Source organism: Mesoplodon bidens (assembly GCF_964165515.1).
Source record: "Mesoplodon bidens genome assembly, chromosome: 3".
In the NCBI taxonomy this organism is placed as follows: Eukaryota; Metazoa; Chordata; class Mammalia; order Artiodactyla; family Ziphiidae; genus Mesoplodon; species Mesoplodon bidens.
This window is the reverse complement of record NC_138178.1, coordinates 35,751,809-35,775,565: the sequence shown is the minus strand read 5'-3', so window position 1 is coordinate 35,775,565 and position 23,757 is coordinate 35,751,809. Positions and strand designations below refer to the sequence as shown.

Genomic DNA, 23,757 nt, shown 5'->3' with positions numbered 1-23,757 from the left:
TCACTCAGGTAGCTCTATTAATACTAAACGATGGCGAGATGGTCCTTACACTATATCAGAGTAAATAACAAGAACAGTTTCCTTTCTCTCACCTACTGAGAATAGAACAGGGGAGAAAAACCTGAGACTGAAAAAAACTGATGAAGCAGCAGGCGGCAACAGTTGTTGCTGCTATAGTTGCTTTAAGGCAACAGTAAGGCATTCTTACTATGGGTTGCATTACTTCCATAAATTAAAAATAAGGTTCAACCTCAATTAATTAGAAGCTTTGTTCTAAAATGGTGTCTTACACTCAACTTTTAGAAAAGACAAATGACAAAAAAATAAATAAAAGTACAATAGATATTTATTTTAAAAAAATTCCAGGGTATGTCCCATGTCAGTAAACGGTTCTTGTCCCTTGTATGACTACCTGCAGTTACATGAGACCTCTGCCACCACCACACCTCACTACCTTATTGAAAATATCAAATACTACTTTAGATGGAAATTTTTTTTATCCTAATTACCATTTAGAAAAAAAATTTTAAGTTGAAACTTAAAATTGTGATTTCTACACATCTTCCACAACTATTTGATATAGCTTAATCACACACACACATACATATATATATATATTAACGGTACGCGGGCCTCTCACTGTTGTGGCCTCTCCCGCTGCACAGACTCCAGACGCGCAGGCTCAGCGGCCATGGCTCACGGGCCCAGCCGCTCTGCGGCATGTGGGATCTTCCCGGACCGGGGCACGAACCCGTGTCTCCTGCATTGGCAGGCGGACTCTCAACCACTGCGCCACCAGGGAAGCCCCGTCACACATATATTTTTAATGAGATAATCATTTTGAAGGGAAAGAAAAAATTTTACATAAAAATTCTGCTTTATAAAACTGTATAAATGTCATTCTGCCAATATACTTCCTATCCCCTCCTTAGGCAGCTGTACCTGTGACAGTGAGGTCATGAATGTTAAACATTTTATTTCTTGGATAGAACTGTGTAGGTGACAGAAAGTATACTTTTCAGGAGTGATTCTGTTGGATATCTTTACAGTTTCAAAGCAGCTGTTAGAGATGTTAGTATTTCATTCCAGTTCTTGCTGTGTAAGATTATCGCCACAGAGCTGAACTGATACCTGTTTACTCAGCCACCATCAGCACCACCGCCATCATCTCAATCTTGGGAATTCTCAACCGCATCCCCCCCAGAGAGAGACATGTACAGTGGTGCAGCTTAGTGATAAAGAAGCCAGTCTCGGAGTACACCTTTAGATCCTTTGTTTATATCACATTGTGAATTCGTACAAATTTCATTTATCGTTTAAAACTGTACTATGGAGCATATTATACTATTATAAAATATCCTTTTCTGTAAATGCACTGAAGATTTTCTTTGGCATTTGTTAAGCCTATTTCTAGCAATACTGCAAATGCTAACCACCAGATAGTTAGAAACTCCAAAGATGAGGTCAGTTTTCTTCATTTTCTGAAATTAGTTACTTGAGTTAATAGGAATTCTGTAGGAATACTGACCCACCTCATCTTATGTAACCTTCAAAACAGTTAAAACAGGAAAAAAAACAAACCAGCTATATAAAACAAGAATCTTTCAGTTATAAAACTGCTGAAAGATCATGAGTCAGCTAATCTATGAAATTATGCAAGATAAAGCTGAAATAGCTGTGGTTTTTTAAAAACAATTAAACCGGTTCTTTTTTCCCCTAACGTTATAAGAAAATGGAAAATCTCCCTTTAAATCATGCAGAGATTTAAGTCAACACTTATCTACCTTTTCTAAGAAACTAAAATGTCTCTTATCTTAGTTATAAATATTCATAACACGCAAACTCTTTTCTGTGGCCAGTTTTTTATGCCTTTGAGACTAGACTGTATGGTGCTATTTAGCCAGTATGTATTATAATGCTGAATTATGTATAAAATATTATTTCTGGTATTTGTCCATCTTCTATTGAAGTGCCATTATTATTGCCAGGGGAACTAAAAAAGAAAAAAACAGTCTTGCTAGCAGTAGGTGTTTCATGCACTACTTTCTTCAGTCCTTTTGTGCCATAGTGGGAATCTGGACCCTAAATGAGAACAAAAGGTTCATTAGTAATTTTCATTTAATAAGCACTCAATTTAATGTGGTATTTTAATTATGTTACCGATCTACTGTATTTCATTATAGCTCTTGTATAAAAATTTATGCCAAATCATTTAAGGAAAAATGTAGTTTTTGTTACAAGCTAATTAATGACTAAAAATACTGAATGTAGAGCTCAGCTATTAGAGGACAGTGAAATGGTTTTAAGGAAATAATTGTTTTATTTTATCTTCTGTCAAACTTACAATCTCCTACTCAAACAAAGGGCTATTTCTTATGAAGAACTATTTCTTTCAGAGCAGAGCTCTGCTGAGAGGCACTGCTCTTCTCAAAGCAGTGGAATATTTTAGCTCCCACCTTCTTACCTTCCCTGCTTCCGACAAGGCTGTACTGTTAGTGACTCTCAGCTTCTACTGAAACACGCTCTCTATAACATGCAAGAGGAAACCGTGGGCCCCGCCAGCTCACCACCTGGGACATTTAGGAAGACTCTTACTTTGAGTGTTGCGCATGCTGTGTAGCACACGTTGGGTAGGATCTCTATGGGTTCTTTGAACATGACCCTGAATGTGTTAGCAGTCCCATCACAACTAAATCCAGTATCATTTTGTCCCAGGGTTTGTTTTTTTTCATATTCAATGATCTGTAATTTTTAAAAGAGAAATTAAATTTTAAGTTAAAACAAAGTTTCGTAGAACAGAGTATGAAGCCCTTAGGCACAGCAGAATAGACGACTACATCTCTCTGCTATAATTTTTCTCTACTGTCTCTAACCACCAAAGATGGCTTTAAACACGCTGTGAGAAAATGCATTCACTGCAGTAAGGATGGGGAGGATGTCAGATAACTGGGCCTTGGCTGCAGGAGAGAGGAGCTTCTAAGAAAGACACATGGTTTGGGAACTGGTGTTTTAGACTGTGTGGATTTTAGACACCTGAGGGAAATGAGCCTTTACTCCTTGCTAGCCTATGTCTTGTTGCTGGGAAATTCCTGTAGCATTTCCTATGTGGATATTTCAAAATATGAAAATTCTGTCTTTTCGATTTAGTTCCATAACCTGTGCCAGGAACTAAGGGACACCCTCAAGGAGCTTCTAGTCATTAGAGAAGACAAGTTAACAATGACAATTCAGTACAGCACCTGCAGTAGAGAGCTATGCATAAGATGAAGTGGAGGAGGAGAGGAAAAACTGATTGTCAGGAAGGGGGGGAGGCTCCACAGAAGAGAGTTTTAAAAGCTCAACTCAGAGGTTACCAGGTTATAAGAGAAAAGTCTTCATGCAAGGGAACAGTATGTGTGGAGGCCAAGGCTCACAAAGCCATCTTTCTGCATACATCAGGTAAAAACGGTAATAGCAAAACAGGCTGAACCAGTACATGCAGTGAGAGATCAGGACAGCGGCCACCTCAGGCGGGATAGTGACCAGAAAAGATCACAAGGGGATGTCTGGGGTGCTGTAATACCCTGTTCCTTGATCAGGCTGCTGGTTACAGAAGTGCGTTCACAGTTTATGAAAAGGGAGCCATACGTACCACTTATGTCTACTTTTCTGTATGTACAGTCGGCCCCCTGTATACGCGGATGCAGAACCTGTGGATGTGGAGGACTGACTGTACTACATCATTTTATATAAGGGGCTTTGAGCATCCGTGGATTTTGGTAACGACAGGGGGTCCTAGAACCAATCCCCTGCAGATACTGAGGGACTACAGTATATCACACAGTTCAATTAAAAAAAAAAAAGACATGATGGTGCCCTGGAAAAATAGTAAGACATAGGATTTCATTGTGGCAGTGTAATCTAGAGTAAACCACTTCTCCAAGCCTCAGTTTTATCTTTTAATTTGGGAAAAAAACTTGTTTGCCTTCTTCCTAAGGCTACTGTGAGACTCAAATTATAAAACTACAGCAACAACGACAGCAACAGACTACATTCCAAACACTTTACATGCGTCATCTCAACCGTTGCTCACAAAACCATAAAGGAGGTACCACTACTGTCAAAGTAAACAAGGACACTGGGGCTCAGAGAGGTTACCTGATTTGCCCCCAGTCACACCCTTGAGATGGTAGAGCTGAGATTCAAACCCAGGCAGTCTATCTGGTAGTGTTATCTAGAGGGTGCATGGGACTAGCCACTGGGCGGAAGAAAATAAAGAGAAGTCCTACTTCTCTTCATTTTATATTTTATCATTTTAATATACCTATAACCCCGATGCCCTCCCTCAGACTGTACACAAGGAATCTGGTGTCTCATGTAATATGTGAGGGGCACTGAAGGAAGACAGGGGTTCCACAATTGAAGAGAATGACTGTGGGGCCCTCACTCCTTCCCAGGCCTGCACATTATACGGCCTGCTTAAGGGGGCTTATGGATCCTATGGATAGGATCTTAACAATATATAAAGTAAAACGGGGAGTGATCAGGAAAATCTTTTATACCCCTGAGAGGTCTGCTGTGTTTTTCTGGCATTAAAAATTATAGAAAAAAAAATTTCCTAACCTTTAAAATCTTTCAAATAAACAATTTCAGTGGCTTTGGTTTATAAGAGCAACGAATTGACATGAATGATTTAATTTATAGCTGAATTTCACTATAAACGTTAGTGGATTGAATTTAAAAATAAGCATGATTTCATTAGCACAGCTAATAAAGCAATTCTTCCATTTGGAACAAGGTGTCTTTGTGAGGTAGTAAAGTATCTTTTTCAGCTGTCATCAGACCAGATCTTTGTTTATTTTTGTCTGCGTAGGGTCCTCCTTGCTGCACACGGGCTTTCTCTAGTTGTGCTGAGTGGGGGCTACTCTTCATTGCAGTATGCCGGCTGCTCATTGCGGTGGCTTGTCTTTGTTGCGGAACACGGGCTCTATGCACGAGGGCTTCAGTAGTTGTGGCATGCAGGCTCAGTAGTTGTGGCGCAGGGGCTTAGTTGCTCTGCAGCATGTGGGATCTTCCTGGACCAGGGCTTGAACCCGTGTTCCCTGAACTGGCAGGCAGATTCTTAACCACTGTGCCACCAGGTAAGTCCCTGGACCAGACCAGATCTTTGAATTGTTGTGTATCTTGAAAGTCAATGATGCATTTTGATCACAAAGTTCACCAATGTTTTTACTATTAAAAATAGTATATCAGGGCTTCCCTGGTGGTGCAGTGGTTGAGAGTCCGCCTGCCGATGCAGGGGACACGGGTTCGTACCCTGGTCCGGGAGGATCCCACATGCCGCGGAGTGGCTGGGCCCGTGAGCCATGGCCACTGAGCCTGCGCGTCCGGAGCCTGTGCTCTGCAACGGGAGAGGCCACAACAGTGAGAGGCCCACGTACAGCCAAAAAAAAAAAAAAAAAAAAGTATATTAATTAACATTTTAGAGAGGGCAGTTTTTTCAGCTGAAAGAAGTCTGAAACATTGTTCACTTCCTTTTTTCATTTCTATTTTTTGTGTTTTAATTTATCTATAATATAAAATAAGTATAGTATTGCATAGGTATATGTGTATAGTAAATAAAAGTACAATGTAGATGTGTTTCAAAAATAATTTCACTAACTGGGATATGCAATCAAAAGTGTGGAGAACACTGGTTGACTGGAAGGGAAGGAGAGAGGTGCTTCACTTTCTTCAAGATTAAGTAATTGTGTTATATCTGAAAGAACTGAGGTGGAGCAGACCTAAGAATGGGGCAGGGTATGGTCAGACAATCAGAAATCAGAGGTGTTACCAGTAGTTATAGGAAATTAGACAGTCTCAAGCCCTAGAGTTCAAAGTACCATGAAAAAAGCAGGTGGGTGTTTTGAGACAGTCAGTGAACAGCAGGAAGAACTAACAGAAGGGTTTCCTGGACAAAGGAGAGCTCCTTGTATGTTAATGCTTCTGTTAAGGACCCCAGGACCTCAATTTTCTGAAACTACACTTTTTAGATCAATTGTAAAATGGAACCCTCTAGGCTTAAAATACTAATAGGCTTTCTGATGCCTGGGATAATTATACTGAAATTTGGATTTTGCCGAAACAATATCTTATCGTAAAATGACACTTGTTATATATTTCAGATGGTATACAGTGGGCAAAAAAAAGTGTACCTGTATATTCACTTGATAATCCGTGGGACCATGAATAGATCCATATAAACCAAATCCGACTATAGAGATTCTTCTATTAACTGTGAACCTGAGAGAATGAGGCCAAATATAAAATAACATACATAATTCAGTAAGCATTCATACTCCAAAGGCTTATACATTTTTAAAGTGTTACTCAGAACATCTAATTTTGCTCATAATAAAGAAAACTATCAAAAATTGAACATCCTTGGAAATGTCATTTGCTTACCAAAAAACTTGCTAGAGTAACTTATTGGGAACTTAAGTAGAATCTGTTTTCTGTACTGTACATTTTTAAGCCAAGCAATTTATTTAACCTAAATACCCACTTTTGTTGTGATGATAATTTTAGTCCAAATCTGTCTGCACATCTCCTTCATGAACAGAGATGTGTCAGCCATCAGACCTGATGTGCAGCGTCCGAAACTCTGACAATTCTTCAGCTCAATGAATACTTACTGGGCCTGGCACTGGGGAAATAATGGTCAACAAGACAGTCTCTGCCCCTACTGCACTTATGGCCTAATGGAGGACACTGATAATAAATAAGTAAACAAAGGGATAAATCATTAATTATAAATTGTGATAAGAGTTGTGAAGGAAGCAGGCTGCTGTAACAGAATTGGTGGTGGAGGTCTGGGGACAGGACCTAAGTTACACAGGTGGATCAGAATGAGATTTCACACTAGAACAATTAGCAGATCCAGTTTAGACACCATAGTTAAGAAATAGACCCACCTTACTCCATTTTATAAATGTATAAAAACTAGCATCAAGCACAAATGGCACTAAATGACTGTATAATAAGAGATAATCTATAATATAAAGCAGTTATCCTCAACATTTCATACTTTAAGAACTGAAGTAACAAGTTTTATTATTATTACTACCATACCACTGCCACTTTATGAGCACTTCCTGTGCCAGGCACCGAGCTTCAGTTCCTTACATGAATTATTTCCTTTAGTCATCATAACAGCTCTATAAACTAAGTAACACAGTATGATTTTTATCATCCTGTTTTTATAGCTGAAAAAACTGAGATTTAGAGAAATTAACTTGCCTGGATCAAAATGTGTAGCAGAGCTGGGACACAACCTCAGGTCTGCATGGATCAAAAGGTCACACTCTTAATCACTACGTTAAACTCCCAGTATGAGGATCACCTTAAATTTTTTAAAATATATTATTTATAATTTTTTATTATAAAAAAGCAATATATTCTCTGTTTAAAAAAAGTTAGAAAATGCAGCTAAGCAAACGAGGAAAAATTTAAAGCATCTCTAAATCTACCATCTAGAGATAACTTCATTTTCAATTTGGTGCACTTCCTTTTCAAACTTTTAGTTCTGTTTTTTTTTTTTTTTTTTTTTTTCGGTATGCGGGCCTCTCACTGCCGTGGCCTCTCCCGTTGCGGAGCACAGGCTCCGGACGCGCAGGCTCAGCGGCCATGGCCCACGGGCCCAGACGCTCCGCGGCACGTGGGATCCTCCCGGACCGGGGCACGAACCCGCGTCCCCTGCATCGGCAGGCGGACTCTCAACCACTGCGCCACCAGGGAAGCCCTAGTTCTGTTTTTAAACAACAGAAAAACAGACTTTTTTCTGTGAACATATATGTATTATTTTAAAAACATGTCAGAATATATATATTTTTGTAACTTCATGTAAAAGGTAAAAAACTACTACTGATTCATTATATTTAAACAATTCCTACTTGTTAAATAATCTAGGTTATTTGCAGCTTTTGTTATTATATAACAATGCCATGATGAACAATCTTATAGCTAAATCATTTCACAGTGCCTTCATTATTTCCTAGAATAAATTCCTGGAAGTAGATTTTCTGGGGAAAATGAAAGGCATATTCTTAAGGCGTTAGATGAACTTTATCAAATTGCTTTCTGGGAAGGTTATAAAACTTTACACCCAACAAGGAATGAAGATCATTTCTATCTCACTCTCAACAACCACAAGTATCTTCATTTCTTTTTGCTGTTGAGAAACTGATGATTGACAAATTCTATTTATATTTGATTACTGAGTTAACACATTTGCTCATATGCTTACTATCTACTTGATTTTCTCTTTAATGAAAAATCCACTCACGTTCTTTTCCCATTTTTCTCTGCTGATGAGTGTCCTTTTCATGTGGATTCGAAAGACCATGTTATATAGTTATTATATGCTTTGTCAGTAACATCCATTACAAAAACTTTCCTATTTGTCATTTATCTTTTAACTTTATGGTGCTTTTGGATGTAACGTTTTGAATTATTTGTAGTCAAATTATGATCTATGCCAAGTTCAGAGAGGCCTATCTCATCCTCATGATAAATAAACATTCTGTTCCGGCACCTTCACGGTTTCCTTTTAACGTTAAAATTTTAATTTATACAAACATTGGAAGATGGCATCAGTAAAGATCTAACTTTATTTTCCCAGTGGTTAATCCTTCCTCACATTCTAAATGTTCATTTACATTAGGTTGGTTTCTGAACTCTGTAGTATGTTCCGTACAACATTCTCTTACAGCTTTACAATATTTTTCATATTTGATTAATACCACTCTTTTAAAAAAGATACCTTTACTTTTTGCAGATTAATTTTAGAATAATTCTGCCAACCCACTCCTCCCTACCAAAAACATGTGACTTCTACAAGGAACTGCCTAACTCAGAAAGGTTAGTTTGGAAAGACACTGTCTGATTCCAGTCGAAGTTCTCCAATTCTTTATAAAGATACCATGCTGTACATTTCCTATAGGATTTACCCCTGCTACTTTATGTTATTTGTTACTATTGCAAGTGGGGTCTGTTTTTACTCACCATTTTAACTGAAAATTCAAACATTATTATTATTATTTTTTTTTGCTGAATCGCACAGCTTGCAGGATCTTAGTTCCCTGACCAGGCATTGAACCCGGGCCACCACCCTGAAAGCACCAAGTCCTAACCACTGGACCGCCAGGGAATGCTCTAAAATTTTTTTATTGTGGCAAAATATGTAACAAAATGTACCATCTTAAGCATTTTAAAGTGCACCATTCAGTGGCATTAAGTAATTCACACTGTTGTTAACCATCAACACCACCCATCTCTGTAAATGAATTTTAATGACACAGGAACATCACTGGTTTTTGCACATACGTTTTCTAAGTTGCCACTACTCTTTATTTATTGGTTCTAATAGATTTTTACTGATCCTGAGGCTGTCTGGGTGGACTAGTTGTTCTCAAAAGGAGTTCTGTGCCCAAGGAGGCAGGCTCTGTTTTCACAAAGGATATGAAGCACCACTGACAGGGAGCCAGGGACACCAGATTTACTGCAATACTTAGGAAAGTCTCCCAAAACAAAGAATCCCAACCAACTTTCAAGTGTCCTGTCAGAATTCATATAGATGAAAAACTTGTTTTTAACTATGAGACTTGAACTTAAGTCCTTTTTATTAATAAACCAAGATTTTTACAGCAATTTTAATATTCACTTTTACAAGAGGTGACTACTATACAAATCGAGGAAATATACAGTCATTTCTCATTATTTGTGGTAGTTATATTTTATAGTTGGCGCAAACACAGAATTAGCAAATACTAAGCCACTGCTCTTAGGGGGAATGTGCGCGCGTGCGCGCGCGCGCACACACACACACACACACACCACTCATGTGGATTATAATCTTAAATCCTAAGAACGACTCATTCTAGTATATTCCATTTTCTGTGTTTCACAAAAGAGAAATGGAATTAAGGAGTGTTAAGTGACTTGCCTGAGGCCACCCCACTAACAGATGCCAGAGCTGGGATTCAAACTGTCCAATGGCCACAGAGCTGTAGTGTCCTGCACTGCACTGCCCCCTACCATCTCCATCTCTGTATGAGCGCTGAAATAAGAAGGTAGAGCATCCTCCTTGTTTGATCTCACACAGGAGCATGCTCCCAGGCAACTAAAATCTTTCCTGTGAATGACTAAGAAAGCGCTGCTGGTATTGATTTGGGGGTTACAAATAAATTCTAGCGAGTAGATGAGTTCTCAAATATGGAAACTGGATAAACAAGATGGACCGTAGTTTGCTTTAGTTGAAACTTTTAAAGAAAATGACAAAATTGGCAGCAGTGCTGCTCATGGTATTTGGGACATGAGTATAATACACCTGTTCCCTGCACCTATAGCTGTCTCAGTGTGCTGGTGCATACAGGTACTATCTCTGATTGCTTGTTTGTCTTCCGGTGCTGCCCAAGTGTCTACATATTGAAGTACACATTTGATTTTACTATCAGTTACATTTACTGTCCTTTACATTACAACTAGGCCATTATATCATTTAAAAAAAATGAAACACATTATCTATGAATTTCATTTCAGGTTAATAAAGGGGGAATACAAAATATTTATTACAAAAAAGGGAGAACTAGGTCTGATGGAGTGAAGAACTACTAATATAGACGTTATCTGCAAAAAATGAAAAACACCTCTTCCTCTCCAATATTTCTTTTTTGTTTGTTTATATTGAAGTGTAGTTGATTTACAACATTGTATTAATTACCTATATTTATCTTTATACCTACATCAATCAGAGTTTTAAGAACACTACTGAAAAACAGCAAGGTTACCAGGCATCCCTATCTTGAGGTTTCAATAGTCTATCATGTTAAAGAAGTATTCTTCTAGATCTAGCCTATTAATGGTTATATCTGGATCGAGGGTAAAATTTTATCAAAAGTCTTTTTGACATCTATCAAAGTAAATTTTTTTTCTTTGATCTGCTACCGTGGTGAATTACAGTAATATATTTCCTAGTTTTGCGCCTTTTTTTTTTTCTTTTTCTTTTTTTTTTTTTGCAGTACGCGGGCCTCTCACTGCTGTGGCCTCTCCCCGTTGCGGAGCACAGGCTCCGGACGCGCAGGCCCAGCAGCCATGGCTCACGGGCCCAGCTGCTCCGCGGCATGTGGGATCCCCCCAGACCGGGGCATGAACCCGCGTCCCCTGCATCGGCAGGCGGACTCTCAACCACTGCGCCACCAGGGAAGCCCTGCGCCATTCTTTCAATCTCCAAACTCTTATCTGCCTTTTTTTTTTTTTGCACTCCTTTTGCATTGATGGACATTATTAGGAATAGCCTTACAAAACTCAGATGGATGGATGTTATTTTAAATGATGTTCACTGCACTGCTCAGTGTCCCCTTTCTAAGAAACCACAGGAGAAACTTAAGTCTCTGTATCTGAAATAGCCACCCTTCTCCTGAGCAATATGTGTACTTTTCGTGTGATAAACTCTTCAATTTCTGTAACTTTATAGCTTTAGAGCCAAACTTAAGATGTCAGAACATGGATCTTGCATATTTATCTCCAATGGATGTATTTTTCCGACCCTGATTTATCACTTTTTTTTAAATTGGACTATAGTTGATTTACATCTATTTGCTGTTATAGTATTATTCTTTTAAGGTACTGCTAGATTCAATACGCTATTTTATTTCTTTTCTATATAAGTGAGATTGACCTAGAAAATTTTTTGCCTTGTCAGATTCCTGTATAAGGAATATGCTTCTTTCAATAATTAATAATTAACCAAAAAGTATTTTCTTCTTCTTTTTTTTTCCCCCTTAAATTTATTTATTTATTTATTTTTGCGGTACGCGGGCCTCTCACTGTTGTGGCCTCTCCCGTTGCAGAGCACAGGCTCCGGACGCGCAGGCTCAGCGGCCATGGCTCATGGGCCCAGCCGCTCCGTGGCATGTGGGATCTTCCCGGACCGGGGCACGAACCCGTGTCCCCTGCATCGACAGGCGGACTCTCAACCACTGCGCCACCAGGGAAGCCCCTGTATTTTCTTCTTTTAATGTTCAACAAAACAACCTGTTCCCTGAATGTTTGATAAAACTCACCTGTCAAAACCACCTTGTGAAGGGACAGTTCTTTGATAACTTTTAATTTCTTCCATGGTAATTGGTCTATTCAGGCTTTCTTCTTCAGTCAATTTTGATAATTTATATTTGCCTATAAAATGATCCATTCCATCAAGATGTTCAATTTATTAGCACAGAGTAAACCCAGAATTAAAATAAAAATTTCCTCAGTATATTATTATATTCCCATTATTATTTGTAGGTGTAAGTATGTTTTCTTTATTACCTTTGCCCAAGGTTTGCTTATTTTATTGTCTTTTTCAGGAACCAGCTTATATTGAACAATTCTACTATTTTTAATTCATTGATTTCTACATTTACCTATTTCCTTTCTCTTTTCATATGGTTCTTTTGCTATTCATTTTCTAGCTTCTTGGGTTAATGCTGAAATCATTTATTTCTACTCTAATTTATTTAATAAAAGTAGTTAAATATTGCTAATTCTCTGTGTGATACTTTGGCCTCATCCCCTAAGTTCTCACATATAGTATTCTCATTGTGAATTACCACTAAATAGTCTACAAATGCATTTTTATTTCCATTTTAACCCACTATTTGTAAGAGTCCTCTCCCTCTTGGAGTTCTAGTTTTAAACAAACTTCTTGTTAGTTTCTAGTTTTATACCAAAGTGCTATTAATATTAAATAAATGAGAATTCAAAAGGCATGTTTTATGAAAACAGGTAAATATTCTATTTTGTCATTTAACCTAAAGAAACACGGTAGAGCAAATATAAATTCCAAAAGGATTATATGCATGCATCTTTTAAAATTAAAAAAAAATTTTCCCAAAGTTGTTAGAAATGTATACTGAGATATTTTCCATGCAACATCTATGCAAATAAAAATCTCACACTAAACCAAGTAAGATTAAGTGTATTAAATTATAGCCCTAAGCCTGTAAAAATAATGTTTGAGCAATTAAGGTCTAGACTTCAGCTCACCAGCAGTGGCAATCCAAACAAAACTCACAAAATAGAAGGCCCAGTCAATCAATCCTTTCTTACTCTACTTGTTTCCTAAAAGATTCCCTCACTCATAATTCAGTGGAGAGACCAGTAAGCCTCACTGACTTCTTGACTGTTGTATCAAGTTAGAAATGTATTAAACAAAGTATAAAATAAAATGTGGTTAATTATCTCCCACAATATGAACATAAAAGCCAAATGCGAGCCGCTGCCCCGCCCCGCCCCACCCCCAAATCTACAATATGCAGATACCTGATTCGATCACTTGTTCCACTGTAACCCCACCGGCTCTCTACTTGCTGGAATCTATTGATGCAGCATTCCTTTCCTCTGAGGCAGCATCTTGGTCGATCAATGTATTCAACCCGGGGCTTAGGATTGACAGTAAAATGAAGGAAGAGGTTTACCACTTCACGATCTGACAGAATTCCAGACTGAGCAGGACCTGTAGAAATAAAAACATAAACCTCAATAAAAGTAACTTCACTGCAATTCCTAACTTTGTAATTCTCCCCATAATAATGTGAATTCAAATGTGAAAGATTTAAAGTAACAATGAGGTAGAAAAATCTCGGTATATATAATTTTAGCATATATATATATTTTTTGGCGGGGGGTGGTACGCGGGCCTCTCACTGTTGTGGCCTCTCCCGTTGCGGAGCACAGGCTCCGGACGCGCAGGCTCAGCGGCCATGGCTCACGGGCCCAGCCGCTCCATGGCATGTGGGATCTTCCCGGACCAGGGCACGAACCCGTGTCCCCTGCATCGGCAGGCGGACTCTCAACCACTGCGCTACCAGGGAAACCCCTAATTTTAGCATATATTTAATTTTGAAGTTTTACTAAATTCATCCGAGGTTAACCTAATATGTAAGTGTTAAAATCATTAATAAATCAAAGCTTAGATGAAATCCTGAGATCACAGAAAGATCCCTGGATTTTTCTATCCATTCGTCCTGAGTGTTCTGTTTCCCAGAAAGAGGAGAGTTTGGAGAAGTGCTTACAGTGGCAGCCAGAGCTATCGTTACCTCTCCATTCCCCATCTGAGGCTGTAATCAAACAATGGAATATTTAGAGGTAGAAATAGATGGCACAGTGCTTTCATTGTGGGATTTTGAAATTAGCAGAGGTCAGGAGCTAAGATTGGAAGAGCTGTGGAAGCAGCGTATCACATGCTATAGTTTTCTCATTCACTGTTTCTGGGAAGAGAAAATTCCAAACAGCTTAAATTTAACCAGGAATAAATGCAATTCCTCATAAAATATGCCAGGAGATTCCTTGCAAGGCTGGTAAAAACAATCTAAATAAGAGACTACAAAACACTAGAAATTTGGTTTAAGAAACTATAAATCAGATTTTAACATAAAATGCCCTAATTTTTAATATAAATTTTTAGGATATCACACACAGAATATATCAACCTGCCAGACCTGGCCCCGTGGTTCATTTGCAATCTCTGGATAAGTGAAGATTGTAAAGAAGAAAAAATACAATTACAAACTTAAAACATGCATTTTAGAGAGAAAAAAAAAAAGAAAAGAACGTAACTGGAACTGCATAAGATCAGAAGAGAGATGGGGGTGAAAACTCATGTATCTTTCTCAGAATGACAAGTAAGACAAAAGAATTAAAATGTTTAAGGTGATTAAAATGGATGATAAAAAGCAGAGACCGGGCTTCCCCGGTGGCGCAGTGGTTGAGAATCCGCCTGCCAATGCAGGGGACACAGGTTCGATCCCTGGCCCAGGAAGATCCCACATGCCGCGGAGCAACTAAGCCCATGAGCCACAACTACTGAGCCCGCGAGCCACAACTACTGAAGCCCACGAGCCTGGAACCCGTGCTCCACAATGAGAGAAGACACTTCAATGAGAAGCCCATGCACCACAATGAAGAGTAGCCCCCGCTCGCTGCAACTAGAGAAAGCCCGCGTGCAGCAACAAAGACCCAACACAGCCAAAAATAAATAAATAATTAAATAATTAAAAAACAAAAAATAAATAAATAAAATAAAAAGCAGAGACCAACATACAGGTAACTAGTGTTCCTGAAGAACTAACAGTAAAAAATAGGATGATGCAATAATTCAAGACTACAGGTATACCTCGCTTTATTATGCTTCAGATACATTTTCTACAAATTGAAGGTTTGTGGCAACCCTGCATCAACAAGTCTGTTGCTGTCATTTTTCAACTGCATTTGCTCACTTTGTGTCTCTGTATCACATTCTGGTAATTCTTTCAATAGTTTAAACTTCTTCATTATTACTATACTTGTTATGATGATCTGTGATCAGTGACCTCAGATGTTACGAACCACACCCATAAGACAGCGAACAATTAAGTTATACACGTATCTGCATAAATGTGTGTGTTCTGACTGCTCCACTGATCAGCCGTTCCCCATCTCTCTCCGTCTCCTCCTGAGACACAACAGTATTGAAATTAGGCCAATTAACAACCCTATAGTTGGGCTTCCCTGCTGGCACAGTGGTTAAGAATCTGCCTGCCAATGCAGGGGACACAGGTTTGAGCCCTGGTCCAGGAAGATCCCACATACCACATACCATGGAGCAACTAAGCCCGTGCACCACAACTATTGAGCCTGCACTCTAGAGCCCACAAGCTACAACTACTGAGCCCGCGTGCCATCAGTATCTTCTCAACAAGAGAAGCCACCACAATGAGAAGCCTGTGCAGCGCAACGAAGAGTAGCCCCTGCTCGCCACAACTACAGAAAGCCCGTGCGCAGCAACGAAGACCCAATGCAGCCAAAAATAAATAAATTTACTATAAAAATGAAAACAACAGCCCTATAGTGGCCTCTTAAGTGTTCAAGTGAAAGAACAGTCAAACATCTCTCCCTTTAAATCAAAAGCAGAAATGATTATGCTGAGTAAGAAGGCATGTCAAAAGCTAGGTCTCTTACACCAAAGAGTAGCCAAGTTGTGAATGCAAAGGAAGAGTTCTTGAAGGAAATTAAAAGTGCTACTCCAGTGAACACACAAATAATAAGAAAGCGAAACAGCCTAATGCTGATATGAAGAAAGTCTGAGTGGTTTGGATAGAAGATCAAACCAGCCACAACATTCCCTTAAGACAAAGACTAATCCAGAGCAAGGCCCTAACTCTCTTCAATTCTATGAAGGCTGAAAGAGATGAGGAGGCTACAGAAGAAAAGTCTGAAGCTAGCAGAAGGGGGTTCAGGAGGTTTAAGGAAAGAAGCTACCTCTGTGACATAAAAGGGCAAGGTGAAGCAACAAGTGCTGATGTAGAAGCTACAGCAGGTTATCCAGAAGATCTGGCTAAGATAATTAATGAAGGTGGCTACACGAAACAACAGATAATTCAGTGTAGACAAGTGTAGACAAATAGCCTTCTAGTGGAAGAAGATGCCATCTAGGACTTTGATCGTTAGAGAGGAGAAGTCAATGCCCAGCTTTAAAGCTTCAAAGGACAGCCTGACACTCTTGTTAGGGGCTAATGTAGCTGGTGACTTTAAGTTGAAGCCAATGCTCATTCACCATTCTGAAAATCCTAGGGCCCTTTAGAATTATGCTAAAACTACTCTGTGTTATAAATGGAACAAAAAAGCCTGGATGACAGCACATTTGCTGACAACATGGTATACTGAATATTTTAAGCCCACTGTTGAGACCAACTGCTCAGAAAAAAAGATTCCTTTCAAAATATTGTTCCTTGACAATGTACCTGGTCATCCAAGAGCACTCATGAAGATGTACAGTTGTTTTCATGACTGCTAACAGAACATCCATTCCAAAGCCCATGGATCAAAGAGTAATTTAGACTTTCAAGCCTTATTATTTAAGAAGAACATTTTGTAAGGCTATAGCTACCATAGACAGTAGTGATTCCTCTGATGCATCTGGGCAAAGTAAACTGAAAACCTGGAAAGGAGTCACCATTCTAGATGCCATTAAGAACATCCATGATTCATGGAACAAGTTCAAAATATCAATATTAAAGAGAGTTTGGAGGAAGTAAACTGTAACCTTCATGCTTGACTTTGAGGGGTTCAAAGACTTCAGTGGAGGAAGTAACTGCAGATGTGGTGGAAATAGCAAGAGAACCAGAATTAGGAGTGGAGCCTGAAGATGGGACGGAATTGCTGCAACCTCATGATAAAACTTGAACAGATGAGGAGTTGCTTCTACAGATGAGCAAAGAAAGTGGTTTCTTGAGACAGAATCTCCTCCTGTTGAAGATGCTGTGAAGACTGTTGACATGACAACAAAGGATTTACAATATCACATAAACTTAACTGATAAAGCAGTGGCAGGGTGAAAGAGGACTAACTCCAATTTTGAAAGAAATTTTACTGTGGGTAAAATGCCACCAAACAGCATTGCCTGCTACAGAGAAATGTTTCCTGAAAGATTCAATCACTGTGGCGAACTTCATTATTATCTTATTTTAAGAAATTGCCACAGGACTTCCCTGGTGACGCAGTGGTTAAGAATCTGCCTACCAATGCAGGGGACATGGGTTTGAGCCCTGGTCCAGGAAGATCCCACATGCTGCGGAGCAACTAAGCCCGTGCGCCACAACTACTGAAGCCCACGTGCCACAACTACTGAGCCCGCGTGACACAACTACTGAAGCCTGTGTGCCTAGAGCCCATGCTCCACAACAAGAGAAGCCACTGCAATGAGAAGCCTGTGCACCGCAACAAAGAGTAGCCCCCACTCACTACAACTAGAGAAAGCCCGCGCACAGCAGTGAAGACCCAACGCAGCCAAAAATTTTTTAAAAATGAAAATAAAAAAAAAAAGAAAGAAGTTGCCACAGCCACATTAACCTTCAGCAACCACCACCCTGACCAGTCAGCAGCCGTCAACATCGAGGCAAGACCCTCCACCAGCAAAAAGATTAGGACTCGCTGAAGGCTCAGATGTTAGTAAGCATTCTTTAGCAATACAGTCTTTTTTAATTAAGGTATGTACTTTGTTTTTTTTAGACATAATGCTATTGCACTTAACAGACTATAATATAGTGTAAACGTAACTTTTATATGCATTGGGAAACCAAAAAATTTGTATGGCTCACTTTATTGCGATATTCAATTTATTGTTGTGGTCTGGAACACACAATATCGCCAAGGTATGCCTGTATTATAAAATTTCCTTAGTTGAAAAAAGAAGTCTTCAGATCATGAAAAACCTTCTCAGATATATACCATATATACCATATACCTATTTAAAGAAAGTAATCAAGAATAAACCCAACAAATGAGTGAATCAAAATAAAGAATTCAGGGGCTTCCCTGGTGGTGCAGTGGTTGAGAGTCCGCCTGCCGATGCAGGGGACACGGGTTCGTGCCCCGGTCCGGGAAGATCCCACATGCCGTGGAGCGGCTGGGCCCATGAGCCATGGCCACTGGGCCTGCGCGTCCGGAGCCTGTGCTCCGCAACGGGAGAGGCCACAACAGTGAGAGGCCCGCGTACCGCAAAAAAATAAATAAGTAAATAAATAAAAATTAAAAAATAAAGAATTCAAGAAGGTGTATCATAAAAGAACTGGTGATAAACACTAAATCCAATACAACCTATAATTAAGTCTAATACAGTTGTGTTTTTGTAGTATGTTATGTGGGTGTATAGTCAGTTACCATAAAGTGGGCTAAAAAGGTTGAAAGGATGGAACATCATGCTAACATTCTTATCTTAAATAGGGAAGGTCAATAAATATCGTTTTATTGTGAAATGAATTAAGAAAATTAGAGGGGAAAAAGTAAATGCAGAATTTATTATTTCCTAATCTCTAGACAGAAAACACACCCACACACACTCAACAGCAAAACAGAGAACATAAAGGGAGCTCTCCCTAAAACATTTTTGAAAAATATAATACAGAAATAATATGCATAACAGAAAAGAACATACATAACAGCAAAAAAAGAAACATTATTTGACTACATAAAAATATTAAGAAGTCTGTAAGATGGAAGAGCCTAAGTCAGAGAACAACTGTACATGAAACAGTACATAAAATAGCTATTTCATGTTAACAGAGAACAACTGAGGCAGTCAGTGCTTGAGAAGGGAAATGTATTGAGATGAAGCTCTATATCTGTCACCACCTTTCCCCTTGGGATATTTGCTGATTTGCTTCACAGGTCATAAATGCCACAGAGAAACTGGCAACCTAGAAATTGTGGTAGTCCTCAACTGACTGAAGAGACAAAAACTGTAATTCAAAGCTACCAAGGCAGCCAGACAATGATCCGGAAGAGAATACTTAATAGACAAACAAGAACAACAGTTTGTGTGTAATTTCTCCTTGAAGTATTTGTCAACTCCTGGGCTTCCCTGGTGGCGCAGTGGTTAAGAATCCGCCTGCCAATACGGGGGACACAGGTTCGATCCCTGGTCCGGGAAGATCCTACATGCCGTGGAGCAACTAAGCCCGTGTGCCACAACTACTGAGCCCCTGTGCTGCAACTACTGAAGCCCGTGCGCCTAGAGCCTGTGCTCCGCAACAAGAGAAGCTACCACAATGAAAAACCCACGCACCGCGATGAAGAGTGGCCCCCGCTGGCCGCAACCAGAGAAAAGCCTGCGCACAGCAAAAGACCCAACAAAGGCCCAACACAGCCAAAAATAAAATAAAAAAAGAGTACCTGTCAATTCCTAAGCTATGCACAAGCAAGAGAAAACTATGAGACCAAAAAAACAGGCAGAAAGGCGCTGCTAAGAGACTAAAGAGTTTAACAGAAATTTCTGTCTTAAAGCTAGGGAGAAAAATTCCCAAATATTTGAAAATTAAGCTATATAGTTAATAGCCTGTGGGTCAAGAAAAAAATTACCATAAAAATTAGAAAATATTTTTTATTGAATGACAATGAAAATACAACATATCAAAACTTGTGGGGAAAAAAAGGATGCTTAGAGGGAAAACTATAGACTTAAATGTATACACACAAAAAAATAAAGTTGAAAGACACTGTTTTGAGTATTTATCTCAAAAAGCCATAATGACTAAGTAAATAACCCCCAGCAAGTTAAAATTAAAGGAAGGAAATAATAAAGAAAAAAGCAGAGATCAATGAAATGGAAAACACATACACAACAGAGAAAATTAATAAAGCCAGAAGTTAGTTCTTGGAAAAAAATTAATAAAATGCATAAACTCCTAGACAAGGCTGATTAAAGGCACAAGATACCAATGTCAGAAATGAAATAGGGGACATAATTTAGATTTCACAAACAGAGATAATAAAAGGATGTTATGAAATTCATGTTAACAAATTAAAGGTCTAGATGAAACTGTTACAAAAAGAAAGAGAAAATCTGAAAAGTCCTACTCTACTCAAGAAATTGAATCTCTAATTAAAAACCTTCCACAAAGAAAACACTAGATCCAGACGGCTTCACTGGTGAATTCCCCTAAGCATTTAACAAAAAATAGCACTAATTTTACATAAACTCTTGAATACAGAAAAAAGAAATATTCCTAACTTTTGTATGAGACCAGCATAACCTTGATAATCAAAATCTGACAATTTCATTACAAGAAAGGAAAAATTATAACCTAATTTCTCTCATGAAGTAGTCCTAAAAATATTTTTTAAAGCTGGCAAATTGGATCTAGTAATATATAAAAAGAATAATGCATGACAACCAAGTCTGGTTTATGTAAGGAATCCAAAGTTTTAACTTGGAAAATCAATCAATGCTATATTAAGCTATACTAAGAGAACAAAGGGGGAAACTGTATCATTATCTCAAAAGAAGAGAAACACTTGGTAAAATTCATGATAAAACCCTTAGAAGACTAGTAATAGATGGAAACTGCCTTAATCCAATAAAGAGTATCTACAAAAAATTTACAGTAAGCATACTCTGTGGGGAAATACTGAAAGCTTTCTGCCTAAGACTAGAATAATGCAAGGATGTTCACTATCCATACTTAATACACTCAAGGTCCTAGGTCATACAATAAAGCAAGAAAAAGAAATGTCTAAGGATTAGAAAAGAAGAAATAGAATTATTATTGTTTGCAGATCACATGACTGTACATGTAGACTATGCACAATGATCTACAAATAATTATTAGAATTTATAAATTTAGCAAGATCACTAGATACAAGGTCAATACAGGAAAAATCAACTGTATTTCTATATACTGGCAATCAATCAGTTAGGACATGGAAATTAAAAACTAATCATTGTAATAACATTTAAGAAGTAAAATACATAAGGAATAAACCTACCAAAAAATATGCAAGACCTCTACCAGAAAACTCAAAGTATTACTAAGAGAAATTTTAAAAAGACTTAAATCAATGTTCATTGATTGGAAGACTCAATATTATAAAAATGTCAATTATCTCCACACCAATTATGGATTCAATGCAATTCCAATCAGAATCCCATGACTTTTTTTGGTGGAAACTGACAAGTTGATTAAAACATTTAGGTATATGAAACTACCAACACAAAAGACCAAGAATAGCCAAGGTAATCCAGAAGAACAAAGCTAGAGGATTTTCACCACCAGATTTCAAGATTCAGTTTAAAACTACAGAAATGAAAACTCCACAGAATTGGTTCAAGGATACACAAATATAACAGTAGAGCAGACTAAACATTCCAGAAATAGATTCATTCATATACAGTCACCTGATTTACAACGAAGTTAGCACTGCTGTGTATGGGGGCAAGGATAGTTTTCAATACATAGTCACGTGGGGAAAAAAAATGAACCTTGACCTCTACCTCACACCATACACGTGTGAAAAAAAACCACAAGAAATAAAAACCCAACTGGATTACAGACCAAAAAGTTAAATGTAAAACAATAAAGTTCCTAGAAGAAAAGCTAGGAGAATATCTTCATGACCCTGAGGCAGGCAAAATTTCTTAAGACATAAAAAGCCTTCACCTTAAAGGAAAAGACTGATAAGTTAATTCATTAAAATTAAGACCTTCTGGGCTTCCCTGGTGGCACAGTGGTGGAGAGTCCGCCTGCCAATGCAGGGGACACGGGTTCGTGCCCTGGTCCGGGAAGATCCCACATGCCGTGGAGCGGCTGGGCCCGTGAGCCATGGCCGCTGAGCCTGTGCGTCTGGAGCCTGTGCTCTGCAACGGGGGAGGCCACAACAGTGAGAGGCCCGCGTACCGCAAAAGAAAAAAAAAAAAAATTAAGACCTTCTATTTATCAAAAGACAGCATTAAGATAATGAAAAGACAATCCACAGACTGGGATATTAGCTATAAGTATATACATTATATGTATCTATAATATATTCTGGATACAAGTCTTTTGTCAGATTATATACATATAATGGAGAGGATGTGAGGCAACTGGAATGAACTCTTTTTTTTTTTTTTTTTTTTGCGGTACGCGGGAGTCTCACTGCTGTGGCCTCTCCCGTTGCGGAGCACAGGCTCCGGACGCGCAGGCTCAGCGGCCATGGCTCACGGGCCAGCCGCCCCGCGGCATGTGGGATCTTCCCAGACTGGGGCACAAACCCATGTCCCCTGCATCGGCAGGCAGACTCTCAACCACTGCGCCACCAGGGAAGCCCCTGGAATGAACTCTTAACTCTCTTAGTTTGGCAGTTGAGTGTGAACTATTACAACTACACTGGGCAACTATTTGGTAGGATCTACCAACACTGAACATACGTATACTCTATGACTTTGCAATTGCACTGCCACCTGCTCAACAGAAATGTTCACATATGTACACCAAGTGAGAGGTATAAGAATGTTCTTAATGGCCCCAAACAAACAACCCAAATGTCCAACAGCAGTAAAATGGATAAAGAAATCATGGCACATCCATTCAAGAGATTACACACCAATGAAAAAGAATGAGCTACTGCCACACACAACCACACAGATGAATCTAACAGACATAATGTTAAGAGAAAGAAGCCACACACAAAAGAACACATGCTGAATGTATGACTTCCAAAGTTTAGAAACAGACAAAACTCATTTACAGAAGCCAGAAAGCAGTCAACTTTGGAAGGGAGATTAAGGACTAGGAGGGGCATGATGGAGACTGGTGGGGTATGGTAATGTACTGTAAATTGATATGTGTGGTTAAACAGGTGTGTTCACTCTATTTGTTCACTCTATTACGTACATGGTATATTTTAATTTAAAAAGTTTACAAAAAGAAAAAATAAACATTGATTCTGACCAGCAAAAACAAAAACAACTTGTGAGAATACTGGAATATATATAATAAATCAAAAAGAAAAATGTGAATACCCCAAAAGAATAAAAGTCATGAACGAATACCCAGAGAAAACCATAAGTCAAAAAGACACATGCGCCCCAATGTTCACTGCAGCACTATTTACAATAGCCAGGTCATGGAAGCAACCTAAGTGCCCCTCGACAGATGAATGGATAAAGAAGAGGTGGTGCATATATACAATGGAATATTACTCAGCCATTAAAAGGAACAAAATTGGGTCACTTGTTGAGACGTGGATGGATCTAGAGACTGCCATACAGAGTGAAGTAAGTCAGAAAGAGAAAAACAAATATCGTGTATTAACACATATATGTGGAACTCAGAAAAATGGTACAGATGAACCGGTTTGCAGGGCAGAAATAGAGACATAGTTGTAGAGAACAAACGTACGGACACCAAGGGGGGGAAGCGGCGGGGGGATTGGGGTGGTGGTGGGATGAATTGGGTGATTGGGATT

At 38.8% G+C, this 23,757-nt stretch overlaps 1 protein-coding gene across 1 annotated transcript in view; it reads right to left on the bottom strand.

The window, feature by feature from the left end:
• Positions 1–324: 324 nt before the first annotated feature.
• BTBD1 (BTB domain containing 1) overlaps positions 325–23,757 on the bottom strand; it is a 47,281-nt gene continuing 23,848 nt past the window's right edge. Inside the window, exons 5-8 of the mRNA XM_081227340.1 lie at positions 13,321–13,513; positions 6,174–6,261; positions 2,596–2,742; positions 325–2,082 (exon numbers count right to left, since the gene is read on the bottom strand). Of these exons, the coding sequence (XP_081083466.1) occupies positions 1,924–2,082; positions 2,596–2,742; positions 6,174–6,261; positions 13,321–13,513 (587 nt within the window). The 3' untranslated portion in view covers positions 325–1,923. The remainder of the gene's footprint in view (positions 2,083–2,595; positions 2,743–6,173; positions 6,262–13,320; positions 13,514–23,757) is intronic.